The sequence below is a fragment of the Pseudocercospora fijiensis genome (assembly GCF_000340215.1).
Source record: "Pseudocercospora fijiensis CIRAD86 unplaced genomic scaffold MYCFIscaffold_9, whole genome shotgun sequence".
NCBI classification, from domain to species: Eukaryota; Fungi; Ascomycota; class Dothideomycetes; order Mycosphaerellales; family Mycosphaerellaceae; genus Pseudocercospora; species Pseudocercospora fijiensis.
The window spans coordinates 3,221,001-3,233,933 of record NW_006921540.1 but is presented as its reverse complement, the minus strand read 5'-3'; the positions used below and the strand labels follow the sequence as shown (position 1 = coordinate 3,233,933).

General features: G+C 51.6%; 7 protein-coding genes across 7 annotated transcripts; 4 read left to right on the top strand and 3 right to left on the bottom strand.

The window, feature by feature from the left end:
- The first annotated feature begins 151 nt into the window (after positions 1 to 151).
- On the top strand, positions 152 to 1,543 carry MYCFIDRAFT_212477 (uncharacterized protein). The gene has a single exon (XM_007932874.1). It carries the CDS (start codon positions 277 to 279, stop codon positions 1,357 to 1,359), a length of 1,083 nt encoding a protein of 360 aa, XP_007931065.1. The 5' UTR covers positions 152 to 276; the 3' UTR covers positions 1,360 to 1,543.
- A 320-nt stretch (positions 1,544 to 1,863) lies between these two features.
- MYCFIDRAFT_43687 (uncharacterized protein) lies at positions 1,864 to 2,963 on the top strand (the record flags this gene model as incomplete). Its single annotated transcript, XM_007932366.1, has 3 exons — positions 1,864 to 1,990; positions 2,039 to 2,495; positions 2,552 to 2,963. Coding segments are annotated over 3 exons (996 nt in total), but the record flags the coding sequence as incomplete, so codon positions are not given.
- A 498-nt stretch (positions 2,964 to 3,461) lies between these two features.
- MYCFIDRAFT_60490 (uncharacterized protein) lies at positions 3,462 to 5,676 on the top strand. Its single transcript, XM_007932427.1, has 5 exons — positions 3,462 to 3,708; positions 3,776 to 4,621; positions 4,691 to 4,992; positions 5,046 to 5,252; positions 5,311 to 5,676. The coding sequence occupies exons 1-5, from the start codon at positions 3,597 to 3,599 to the stop codon at positions 5,512 to 5,514; spliced, it is 1,671 nt and encodes a 556-aa protein (XP_007930618.1). The 5' UTR covers positions 3,462 to 3,596; the 3' UTR covers positions 5,515 to 5,676.
- A 103-nt stretch (positions 5,677 to 5,779) lies between these two features.
- MYCFIDRAFT_178889 (uncharacterized protein) lies at positions 5,780 to 7,596 on the bottom strand (the record flags this gene model as incomplete). The annotated part of the gene is made up of 9 exons (XM_007932873.1): positions 5,780 to 5,791; positions 5,818 to 5,879; positions 5,923 to 6,627; positions 6,659 to 6,856; positions 6,906 to 7,078; positions 7,117 to 7,231; positions 7,258 to 7,408; positions 7,434 to 7,509; positions 7,553 to 7,596. 9 exons carry the CDS (start codon positions 7,594 to 7,596, stop codon positions 5,780 to 5,782), a joined length of 1,536 nt encoding a protein of 511 aa, XP_007931064.1.
- A 333-nt stretch (positions 7,597 to 7,929) lies between these two features.
- Positions 7,930 to 8,352, top strand: MYCFIDRAFT_144654 (uncharacterized protein; the record flags this gene model as incomplete). Its single annotated transcript, XM_007932872.1, has 2 exons — positions 7,930 to 8,169; positions 8,227 to 8,352. Coding segments are annotated over 2 exons (366 nt in total), but the record flags the coding sequence as incomplete, so codon positions are not given.
- Positions 8,353 to 8,529: 177 nt separating this feature from the next.
- On the bottom strand, positions 8,530 to 8,991 carry MYCFIDRAFT_83861 (uncharacterized protein; the record flags this gene model as incomplete). Its single annotated transcript, XM_007932871.1, has 1 exon — positions 8,530 to 8,991. The coding sequence occupies one exon, from the start codon at positions 8,989 to 8,991 to the stop codon at positions 8,530 to 8,532; it is 462 nt and encodes a 153-aa protein (XP_007931062.1).
- Positions 8,992 to 10,399: 1,408 nt separating this feature from the next.
- On the bottom strand, positions 10,400 to 11,947 carry MYCFIDRAFT_60491 (uncharacterized protein). Its single transcript, XM_007932428.1, has 2 exons — positions 11,123 to 11,947; positions 10,400 to 11,068 (listed from the first exon to the last, which is right to left on the bottom strand). Exons 1-2 carry the CDS (start codon positions 11,929 to 11,931, stop codon positions 10,486 to 10,488), a joined length of 1,392 nt encoding a protein of 463 aa, XP_007930619.1. The 5' UTR covers positions 11,932 to 11,947; the 3' UTR covers positions 10,400 to 10,485.
- Between the last annotated feature and the right edge of the window lie 986 nt (positions 11,948 to 12,933).

The following is a 12,933-nucleotide window of genomic DNA, read 5'->3' as shown; positions in this document are numbered from 1 at the left end:
AGCGGGAGCGGGAGCGGGAGCACAACCTTAAGCTCTACGGCGAGCTTTTGCGAAGCAGGAGGTAAATAACATGCATTGACAATACTCAACTGTACAACGTAGACATCGACGCGCTGTTCTACTGCAAGCATGGCTAGCGACGCCTTCCTGGTGCGACTTCGCGTGCAGCAAACACAGGAAGATCGTGATTGCGATCCGATATCAGAGTCCTGTCAACTGCATTAATTGCTACATGAAGCTTCGCAGACCGGATGCATCAGATGCACCGCTGCCACAATGTCCACTAAAGCTATATTCCGCACAGCACCACACCTACGAAAGGCTACTCGTACCGCACTCTGCACCGCCCGAGCATTCCACATCTTCCGCGATGTTTCTCCGCTCCGCCAGCACCGCCGCGATCTGCTCCTTAACGGCCAGAGTGTTGGTCTCGTGCCCACTATGGGAGCTCTGCACGAAGGACACATCTCTCTAGTCAGAGCTGCGGCAGCAGAGAACAGTAAGGTGTTCGTATCGATATACGTGAACCCCACTCAATTCGGCGTCAACGAAGACCTCGAGAGCTATCCGAAGACATGGGAAGCAGATCTCGAAAAGCTCAAAGCCCTGGACCGCGAGCTCGAAGCCAACGGGCAGGGACGAGTCGATACCATATTCGCACCTACCACGAAGGTCATGTACCCGACACTGCCGCCCGACTCTACGCTGCCAGGAGTAGGTTCGTTCGTGACAATCACGCCTGTTGGCGAGCTGCTTGAGGGCAAGACCAGACCTGTGTTCTTTCGCGGCGTAGCAACCGTCTGCATGAAGCTATTCAACATCTTTCAAGCCGACCGGGTATACTTTGGCCAGAAAGATGTCCAGCAGACTGTCATCATCAAACGCATGGTCAAGGACTTCCACATCAACACAGAGGTCCGTATCATACCCACAGAGCGCGAGCCGGACGGTTTGGCCATGAGCAGTAGGAATGTGTACCTTGGTGAGAGACGGCGACGTGTCGGTGTGGTGCTTTCGCAAGCGCTACGGGCAGCAGAAGCAGCTCACGATATGGGAAGGAGAAACAGAGACGAGATCCTAGCATACTCCTGGGACGTGGTCAACCGGATGCAGATGGCACAGGATGGACTGGCCATTGAGGAAAGAGCGCCATTTGAGGTGGACTACATTTCGCTAGCGGACCCGGAGACGATGGAAGAGGTGGACACTGTGGACAGCGAGAAAGGTGCGATCTTGAGCGGTGCCATCAAGATGCACGCTCTGGATAATGTCCAAGAAAAAGAGAAGCTAGGTTTGGGCGATGACAAGGTGCCCGTGAGGCTGATTGACAACATTCCGCTGCCGCCGAAGAAGGCATGAATGAGACGTAGAGAATAATCGGAAGGCTGGCCGCGATGCCCACGCAAGACTACGAATGCTCGTTCCTGAGCCATCTTGTGAAAGCATGCCAGAAGCTCACAGTGGCCCACGGCCCAGACAGACCATTTAGCCAACATTTCTCCTCGAAATGTCACATAATTTAGCCTTGGCAGGCGCTTCCGCTAATGACGTATTATTTTACCACCATTCGTCAGCCATGCTTCATCGACTGCATGTACCATCCTAGTTGCATCAAAGGGCATCAAAATCACCCCACAGCCACGACAGCGTTCGTGTCAACATCCAATTCAAGTCTATCATATCTTTGATGCTTCAAGGAGCAGCAGGCCGTCTCACACAACTCAACCGTCATCTACTCAACAGATCATCCACAAGATCATTCATGGCGTCTGTAAGTACAGGTGCACCCGAGAAGGGCTGGGCCATCGTTCATCTGATGGGTATGTGTTAACATTGCTGCGTTCTAAGGAAGACAAGAAAGGCATTCTGAATTGGGTCGATCCCAAAGACAAGTCCGGCGAATTCAAGAGACAGCAGTCACAATTCCGGAACTTCATCTCCAGAGATCCAAAGGCAGAGTTTCCTGCTGAGAAGGATCGATATCACCTATGTGAGTCCTCATCAAAGCATGGCTAAAGCTCAGGGATGACTGTTGAAGATGTATCTTATGCATGCCCGTGGGCACATCGTGCATTGATCGTGCGCAAGCTCAAAGGACTTGAGGGCTTCATCACCTTCACATCTGTACACTGGCACATGGGTGAGAAAGGATGGCGATTCTCCACAAAGGATGAGAACGAACCTGGCGAGAACACGACAGCAGACCCTCTCCACCCCGAGTTCACGCATCTCCAAGACATCTACTTCTCCAATGATAAGAATTATCAAGGTCGCTTCACTGTGCCCACTCTCTACGACAAGAAGCAGAAGAAGATCGTCAGCAATGAGTCCTCAGAGATCATTCGAATGTTGTACCATGAATTCGACCACCTGCTTCCGGAGAGATACGCCAAGCTCGACCTTCTGCCCGATGACCTTAAGGAGGAGATCGAGAGCACGAACGAGTGGACTTACAATGATGTGAACAATGGCGTGTACAAGAGTGGCTTTGCCACGTAAGTACCACCACTGCCCACTGATCACAATCTCCCGGCTAATTCGCTTGCCGCAGCACTCAAGAAGCCTATAGCAAAGCCGTAACTCAACTCTTCAAGTCCTTAGACCGGATCGAATCGCACCTCTCCTCCTCTCCAGGACCTTACTACTACGGCGACCGAGTGACAGAAGCAGATGTCCGCCTCTTCACCACCGCTATTCGTTTCGACGCAGTCTATGTGCAACATTTCAAGACCAACATTCGAGACATTCGATCCGGATATCCTGCGATTCACAAATGGATGAGGCATTGTTACTGGAACAATCCAGCTTTCGGCGAAACGACCGAGTTCACGCACATCAAGGCACATTACACAAAGAGCCATGGTCAAATCAACCCTTTTGGTATCACACCTGTCGGTCCGGAGCCGGATGTGTTGCCTTTGGATGAGGAAGTTCCTGCTGTGAAGGCTGCGCTGAAGAAGTAAAAGGGGGCTCAAGGCCAGAACAGAACATCCTAGGTGGGTCCGGAGGAAGCACGGCAGCGACGCTAAATGAATGAGGTTGGAATCTTCGATCACTCATTTGCTCTATAGGGTTATTACATGCCACTCGACAGATTATAGTATTATACGAGAGCCGAGAAAAGCACTGCGTAGCATCGACAAGTCCCGCCATGAGAAGCAGGGCACAGCACCAAGCTTCCAGAGATTTTCGATCCTCAATCCCCGCCAAAACCCGGCATCAAAAGCCTCGACACGATCACAACGATCTCCACCATCTCCCCGTGCCCGTCCATGTACTCCACAGATCGACCACCGGCTTCCCTTTTGCGAACTAGACTCTTTCTGCTCCTGGAGGATTCTCCATAGCATGATGGGGACTTCACGTTACACCAACAAGATCAGCTCACCAAGTAGAAATACTGCTAGGTCCGGTATCGCGTTAATATTCTTCCTCCCTCGCCAACTCATTATTGCAAATGCACTACCTCTCTCTCTCCTACCGCCTCTGCGTCCCATTCATGCAAAGCCTGCACACAGGTCTCTACGCGAACAGCACACCTCAACTCACAGCACCAAAACGTCGCCTCAAAGTCGCGGTCTGATTGAAACGAAACCATGGACCAAATGTCAGGTTTCCGCGTCGCGGCAAAACTCGAAAAGAAAAAATTACTCTTTGCGATAAATTCCGTCGCTGCGCTTTCGATTTTCTTTTTCGGATATGATCAAGGTGAATATATAAAAAGAAAACCAAGAGGGAGAGAAACACTCGTCTGAAATTGCTTTTCTTCTTCTAGGAATGATGGGCGGCGTCAACAACGCCCGCGACTACATCGACCTCATGAAATTCGGCTACGTCGACTCCAACAACGACCCGGTCGTAACCAACTCCTTACTGCAAGGCGGAATCGTCTCGGTCTACTATCTCGGCACGCTGTGCGGCTGTCTCCTCGGCGGCTGGGTCGGGGATCAAGTCGGACGGATCAAAACGATCGCGCTAGGAAGTGTGTGGGCGATTCTCGGCGCAAGTCTCCAATGTTCCGCACAAAATTCGAATTGGATGATTTGTGCACGTTTCGTGAATGGGATTGGCACAGGGATTTTGAATGCGATTGTGCCCGTTTGGGCTACGGAGACGGCGGAACATACGAGTCGGGGACAGTTTATCGCGATTGAATTTACTTTGAATATCTTTGGGGTCGTGGTTGCGTATTGGTTGGAGTATGGACTTAGTTTTATCGATGGTGGGAGGAGTCCGATGCGATGGAGATTTCCGGTTGCGTTTCAGATTATTCCGTTGCTGGTGTTGTTGGTGGCGGTATGGCCGTTTCCCGAGAGTCCGAGGTGGTTGGTGAAAGTGGGTAGGGAGAAGGAGGCGAGGTATATTCTTGGGAGATTGAGAGGGGAGGATGCCGAGGGAGCGATCAAGGCTGATAATGAGTTTCATGATATTAAGAATATTGTGATTCATGAGCGGAAGACGGCGAAGAGGAATAGTTATTTTAGTATGTTGTTCGGGCTTGGAGCAGGCAAGTTGCATACGGCGAGGAGAGTGCAGCTTGTGGTTTGGTTGCAGATTATGCAGGAGTGGATTGGCATTGCTGGTGTTACGATTTATGCGCCGACGATTTTTCGGATTGCGGGTAAGTTTCGCAGCGAGTTACATGCAGTGATGAGAGATGAAAGGGTGATGTTGACGATTCTTTTGCCAGGCTTCAGCAGCGAAAAGTCCCAATGGATTTCTGGTCTGAACAACATCTTCTACATGTTCAGTACCCTCATCTGCGTCTTCACACTCGATCGAATTGGTCGACGATGGACGCTGTACTGGGGTTCAGTCGGAATGGGGATTGCCATGTTTCTTGCTGGCGGAATGTCTCGTGGTGGTATAGATGCGCGAGCAGCCGGCAACGACAGTGCAGCTACCTCATATGGTATCGCTGCTGCCTCCTTTGTCTTCATTTTCACCTCAGTCTTCGGAGCAACCTGGTTGACCGTCCCTTGGCTCTATCCGGTAAGTAACTCCGCAGGCGTTGGATCCATTGTGCTAATCACTAGATGATCCAGGCCGAAATCTTTCCTCTCGAAGTCAGAGCGAAAGGCAACGCATGGGGTGTCGTCGGCTGGTCAATCGGCAACGGCTGGCTAACGTTGTTGTGCCCTGTCATGTTCGACTCGATTGGCGAAAAGACGTTGTACATTTTCGGTGCTTGCAATATCATCACGATTCCCATGGTATGGGCTTTCTACCCAGAAACCAACCAAAGAACTCTGGTGAGTATCATAACCATTCTGTATGATGTAGGCACATCTTTTGCTGACTCTCGGGCAGGAAGAAATGGACCTCGTGTTCGCGGCTGATAGCCCGTGGGTGTGGGACGCCGAGAAGAACTTTAAGCGTTTGAAGGAAGAGAATCCCGATCTCGTGAGTGCGGCTAGTCGTGGAAACAGTGTTGTTGATGCAGAACATGGCATATCTCGGGCGACTGAGACACACGAGGTCGTGCATGAGGAGCCGAAGATAGCGAAAGAATAGCCGGGCTGATGGTTGGTGTCATGCATATCTAGAAACACAATCAGCAGCACGACTCTTCATCTCGAGGGGGAACAGGCTCTAGCAAGAGTCCTGCATCTGCTTTGTTATAGAGACCTCAACTCGGTTGCTCGCTTGCAAGTTCAACCTTGCCACTTCTTATCTCACCTGCCCTCAATTCACCTAGTGGCTTCCAATAAGGTATCTTGCTAGTTCTCTGCGTTCTTGGTGTAGCATTGTGTGAATTCATTGAGATCTGAGATTAAATTTATAAGTTCGTCTGTGCCATGTAAGACCTCACCTCACTACCAAAGCTTTGGCTGTTCTATACGTCCTGCTTCTAGTAGCGTTTGTGGATTGGTTGAGATCTGTGAAGCAAGTTTACTATGTTCTATCATAGCCGCGGTCAACGCGATCTTTTTGTAACTCTGCCAGAGCTTACCTTTTTCCCTGCTGATGGGGATCCTGTCGACGTCTTGGTCTTCTTCGCTGTAGAGCGCTTCTTGCCCTCTGCTGATGATGGCTTCCGAGGAGCTGCAGGAGTCACGGTCTCCTCGGTGTCTTCCCCGGTACTTACATCGGGAGACTCACTTGTATTAGTCTTATTGCCCTTCCCCTTGGCGTCGTCGTGCTCCTCCGCCTGCTTGTTCGATCGTGGAGTATGGGGTTCATCCCTCCAAGGACACGAACATTTAAAACCAGCTTGTTGGAAATATTTACGACCATAGTAAAACGTCAATTCTTCACCAGGAAGGATTCGTCTCAAGGTCTTGAACACAAGCACATGTCTCTTACCAAGCATTGCGGCTTCGGCCGCGACATTCGGTTCACAGGATGAGTTTATGAATCGTGTCCAATTACCTGCTTTTGCAGCGTCGATCGAGAACAGGCCTTTGATGTCGAGGAGGTATAAGGATCTGGGTGCGTCATCTGATGGGATCAGGTTTCCTAAATACTCACTGAGATATGTGTCTGCCGGTATGGGACTTCGTGTATTGAAGGCACCATAGCCACAGCTGCCGGAGGGCTGGATTTGGGGTTTGTATTTGAAGAAATGTCGACGACGGAACTCCTCGACACACTTGATTCCGCAGTCATCGTCATCAACTTTCTCGCCTGGAGCCTGTCAGCATATCTTGTTGTCAACAGTCGAGGGGATCAAACTTACATTGCAAGCATGGGTCAGGAAACTCGTTCAAGAGCGTCTCTTCGATGCTCTTAGGCAGGATTCGGAGCCTCCTGCCCTTCCTGTCCTTTTTCTCTCTTGTGATCCTATGGCCATACCAGGCTTTCTTTTCGAAGCGGTGCTCAAGGATGTTTTCAGGTGGTGATGGGAGTCGGACGCCTCCGGGGCGTTCAATGGTGTACAACCTAAATGGACCTGCCATTAGCACTCGCGAAAAAGCAAAAGCGAACAAAGGAGACAGGAAATTGTAGGAGCCAGAACTTGGACTGAGATGGCTCGCAGAGGACGAGGGACATGATATACCATCGACTTGAATTGAGGTCCTGTATCAATGGACAAGGGAGATCAAGCCAGCTCGATAGTGTGAAAGAGGTCTTGGTCCTGGGCTTCAATGTGTCCTTTGAGCATTGTCTGGAGACAAAGAAGGAGGAGCTAAATATGGAGCACTATTCTGGTCTGTGTTCATTGTAAGCTGGCCCATAGTCGAAGTAGCGGGGGTGTTAGCAATGTGTGATTTTGTGTGTCTGGAGCCATCTTCGTTGTGCTGGCTGCAGGAGCACATTGGCGGATTGGATGCGATATGGTATCAATGCCACTGCTTGATGGCCTCAGGCGTTGCGGCCGCTGGTGAGATTGAGGAGGAGGGAAGGGGAGGGGAGGGGAGGGCGGTGTTGTGGGAGAGAGAAAGGAGAATCTGACTGGGAGGAGGAGCTGAAATGCCAAGGCAAATGTCCACAGTCCACAGTCCACAGTCCACGATGAAATTGTTGTTGACCACAATCCCCACGCGTCTTGCTCCACGCGCACCGCGCCTTAGGCAGCAGGCGCGGCGCGATCCCCGCTCGGAGCGCTCACCCGCATCTGATACACCTCTTCCCGTCACATAACAATACATACATACACATTGTTCGGCAGCCGGCAGGTATTCTTTCAAAAGCATAGATACATGCAGGCGTCATGGCACGCTATCGAGAATCCAATGGCGCATCGCTCAAGCGCTCAGACGTGCCACATCGCGCAGCAAGGCCTGCACCTTCAACGCCTTCGAGTAGCGGTATCAGAGGACCTGGAAGACCGCCGGCAAGTACAGCCGCAACTCCGACTCCAATTGGTGCTCTTAGAGGGCCTGGGAGACCCGCTGGATTCGGATCCGCAAGCCAAAGGACTCCTACGACTGGAGGTAAGACGCTGGCTCGACCTGGACTTGGAAAGACGGTTGGGCATGGAGCGAGAGGCTTGGGCCAGGGTTTGAAGACGCTGAAGCGACATCGGTAAGCATTGCAAGCCCTCGCCTGCTATGGAGATGTCGGACCAAAGTTGATCATGTCCGATGTAGCAAAATCCTCAGAGACACTATCCAAGGCGTTACAAGAGGTGACATTCGACGTCTAGCTCGTCGAGGCGGTGTGAAGCGTATTGCGGGTACCATCTACGAAGAAACGAGATCAGTCCTGAGAAAGAGGTTGACGGTCGTGAGTCTTGTTTGCTTCTACGGCGATTGGACAATCAAATTAATTCGGATTCTGCAGCTACTCGCCGACATTTGTGCCGTCGTTGAGCTATCTGGGCGAAAGACGGTCTGCGTGACCGACGTGGTGTTCGTGCTCAATCGACATGGAACGCCAGTCTATGGATTTGGACTTCCCGAACGATAAATTGGGATTTGGGCTGCCCAACTGCTCGCCTGCGAAGCCCCTCCTCTCATGCGTAGCTACACTACTTCTGTGCATGGATTCTTGCAACGCATCAGTATTGTCCAGACAGCAAAGGTTCGAGGAGACCGCTCGAAAATTGCAATACAGCCACGATCCTCCGCTTCGCGAGTGACTTGATCACACCCAATACTGCCTCTGCTGCCGCTGGTTCCACCGCTTCCACTCATCTTCCGCCTCCTTCACCGCTGCCTCTACTGGCCCGAGAGGTGAAGATTTAGCCTCAACACTTTCAATCGCGTCCAATAGGCCATCTGCCACCCTTCTGTTCACCATGTGCTCCGGAAGCGCGTCAGCCGGCTCGAATCTCGTCGGCACTGGAACAATCTTGAACTTCTCTTCCCGCCTTCTGTGTCCTTCATTACGTTCAAATCCAGGCGAAGGACCTTGCTCGACCGCTCGTAGAAGGCCACGCACTCGAAGCTGATGCAGTTTGTATTCTTCGGGCGACATCATCTCCACCGGAAGATCACCATGCGTTGGAGAAACTGGAACGTGCCGTTCACTTCGGGCGAGCGACTCTCCTTCTGGCCTCCATTTCGTCCTGGTCGCTTCTTCCGAACCACGGCCAAAGTCAAGCATGACGGCAATTCTCCTTCTCCATTCGCCAGCATTTTTATCCCAGTATCGCTCAAAAGTCAAACCGCTGCAACCCACCTTTTGAGCCTTTCGACAAAATCCATACCAGAAAACCTTCTCTGCTTCTGGCATATTGTCATAGTAATCCGCGGGTGGAAGACCAGATGACACGGGATCCCAAGGGCGATAGGATATCTCACGTCCGGACTTCCCACTCTTCACGCGCCCCTTAGCTCGGTCTCCCAGCCGTTTGTGATCAGCATAAATGTGCCAATCCTCCCAAGAAGAACCTTCTACGCTATCATCGTCGTCGCTATAATCTGTGTCGCCTGCGTCGCTAATGTAGTCGATATTAAGTGGCGTAAGGGGACGATTCGGATGTGGCGAAGAAGACTCCTCGAATGGTGTTAAGTAGTCATTCGTCCAAGGTGCGAAACCTGCGAAGGGACTGACTTTTCGTCGTTTTGGCTTATCAACATATCGGGCTTTCCTTGTTGAATGGGATTCATCGGTTGGCCGTGAGCGCTTCAAAGCATTGGAACGCAGTGTGTAACTTCCGAGATCAACTCGTTTTGGTGCGGCACTCGCATGCGCTTAGTCGTGAGATCTATCCCGCTACCGAATCCATCATCATCGTCATCATCATCTAGTAACTGCTTTCGCTTCCTGGTCAATGGTCCATGCACGGCCAGCGCGCGAGTCTTAGTTCGAGCCATCCGTTCAAAAGCAATTGATCGCCGTTACTTTGGAAATCACAAAATCAGATCTCGACGACAAGGTATACTTTTCTCTGCCCGGGAAATTTGCATCCTGCATGTCTCAAACAAAGAAAGCGCGTAGTGTTAGTCTGGAACGTGGCGAGGACAATGATTGTAAGACTTCGAATGTGCGGACAAAGAAGGGAGTGAGACTTGATTTGGAAGTTGGGCGATTTGGAGACAAAGAGATGGAAATGGGAATTTATTCTTGGTGAGGGCGAATTCGAACGAGGGAGTTCCAGGTATCCAATTCAATTCTTGAGGGGTGTGTTAGTGTTAGGATCCGGAGATGACAGCTTCACTTGGAGTGACATGACATGACAGATTGGCTGATGGCTTGTCTGAAAGAAAACCACACTTCGCACATGTCTGTACTCACCGCCTTTTCGCGTGATTCCTGCGTCTTTTGCCAGCTTTTCAATGTTTGAATGCTAGCTAGGTAGAGTCTCCTCGGTCTGATATCATTAACGGAACAGTGGAGACTCGAGTACTTGGTCAAGTCATCTTCTATCCGAACGAGTACATGTGTGCAAAGCTGCAGCTATCGAGCACCGTAATGTATTCTCGAGTTGAAGTGTACTGTACCATACCATGTTGAATCGAAACCAGAAAATTGATAATTGAGAACCGCAAAAGCGTTGTTGTAGGTCAAGCTTTCTCCAAAACTATATAAAAAACGCCCCCCAACCCTCCAACTCCACATCCATGCTGCTTCTCTGTCGATTTCATTTCATTTCCTTTACATACTATACCCCCAACTCTGCTTACAATCATACTGATCACCCCCGGACCTCCCACCCTTATACGTCGCAAATCCAAGATCAATCTCACCATTATACAAATTACAATACGTCCCATGAGGCTTGTTATTCTTGAAAAGGTAATAAGCGTTAAAGAACTTGCAAGACTGGTTGATTCCAGCCTTTTGGTTGGCGGAGTTTAGAGATAGGGCGTAGAGGTAGCAGACGTTAGGGTTGAAAGGTCCGGGGAAGAAGTTTTGTCCGATGCAGTATTTGGGTGCGTCGATGCCCTTGCCGCCGCAGTTCTTGGGTGATTTGGGTGGGTTGGGAACGGGGTTTGGGGGAGTGACGACGTTGGTTTTGTCGTAGCCGTCGGAGGCGGTGATGACGATTTGGAAGTCCTCGTGTTTCTGGCCGGTGTTGGTGGCGGTGGAGGCGTCGATGTTGGATCCCCAGAGAGTGCACTTGAAGCTAGTCATGGATGGTGGGTTGGGGCAGTTCTGTCCCCAGACGGTTGGGTAGCCTGGGTCGTAGGTGGAGTCGTTGTTGGTTGGGTTGAGAGATGGGTCACGCTCAGCGAATCTGCGTTGATGATTAGTCTGATGTCCTCTGCGCGTTCTTGAAGATTGGGCTTACACGTTGAAGGCGGTGCAAAGGTCGGTGCAGTCACAGAAAGCAGCACAGGTCTTGACATCATACGTCTTGAGGGTGCGCAGTCCCAGGTAAGATTGAGCGCTGGTGGCTCCGTTCAAGTCCTTGAACACCTGAGTGTATTGCTTTCCATCTGCAGCTGGGACAAGGGTAGGGGCGGTCAGGGCCATAGAGTGAAGTCTCGGGTCGGACTGGAAGGCCGATGCGGTATCTGGAGACGGGACTGGACCGTATCCATCGGGCTGAGGCGCACATGGATCGAGTGGGTTGATGAAGCCGCAGTAGGTACCTGCCTCTGGAGTGGTTGGGCAAGCGCCGGTAGCGGTAGCAGTCTTAGTAGCAGCAAGAGCTGGGTCGGTGGTATATCCGGTGGCCAGGGCAGGGTAGTAAGGAGTGTAGGCGGATGTCGGGCAGGCTGGCAGGGTGCTTGCAGCCACGGAGGTAGTGGCAGCAGGCTTCGTTGATGTAGTAGAAGACTTCGACGGTGGGCAGATTGGTTGCGTGGCGAAGCAGAATGGGTCCCAGAAAACACAATAGCAGCCTGATGGAATGGGCTTGACGGTACGCTTCTTCAATGCTGCAGAAGTAGCTAAGGCAGGTGCTGAGCTGGCGGGAGCAGGAGGGAAAGTGGTGACCAATGAAGCTGTTTGGGAACCGATGCCATTGTCTTCTGGGCCATCAGCTACTGACGGAGCAGCAGTGATCTGTGGGAAGTTTGGAGCCTGTGGTGCTGGCGAGGCATGGACAGCAACAGCTAAAGCTGTGCCTGCAAGAATGTATTTCGAGAAAGCCATGATGTTGAGCGAGAAGGAAATGGAAGACGCAGCCGAGTGAATGCTGATGATTCGGAGATGACTTACGAGATGGCCGGGGCTTTTTATCTTTGATCATGGTCGTTGCAGCTAAGTCGACTTCGTCGAGCCTGCGCCATCCAGCCCGGGCCATGGTCGCTCGAACTCGAGCATAATTGCAACGGACCATAACCTTGACGATAGTCTCGTGGAGTCCATTCCAGCTCGGTCGTATGTGCCGAGCGGTAGACTATTGACGAAGCCACTGGGATGCACTTGCGCTTGGTTGAGTGTCACATTCTGCGTGGCAGCCGGCTCCCGACATGTTTCTGATATCTGCCGACTCAGTCATGGTGCTGTTTGCGGTGCTCAGAGAAAGACTGAACCGGGAGGTGAGCACGAGTAGTGGCTAGCTAATAAGGCGTCTGAGTCCTGACTATACCGATGCAAGTATAAGTTAGATCGAATACGGAAGTGTTGAAGAGACTTTGAGTTTGCCTTTCGACGGGTCACGTTGTGCAATGTGCATTCGTGGTTCAGGGGCGCACGGAAGCACAATTCTAGATTTCCACATGGCTTTGCATGTGCAGGAACAAATGCGAGCAAAAGCAGGAACACTGCAGAGAGACATGACATGCATACAAGCAAGCAAGCAAGCAAGCCTCGTCGGAGAATAGAAGATGCTGCCGCGATATTCTCCATCGCTCGGCGACGCTCAGCGGGAGCGTGACGTGGTGAATTTGACCCCTATAGCCGGCGTTGTGGGCGGCGACGTTGGAAGGCATAGAACTAATCTGGGCTCGCGTGGCGCTCCAAATGCAGTCCCAGCTCGATGGTCTCGCCGACCGACAACCGAAACGCATGCCGCGCCGTGAATGTGATGCACCTTGGCGATCCGCGGAGCGCTTGAGGCGGACGGGATTTGCAAGATACAAGCCTCAGTGTCCGGATGTGCTGAGCCGCGCAGTACGTATAAATCGAGATACATAGTCATGGTCGCGCTCG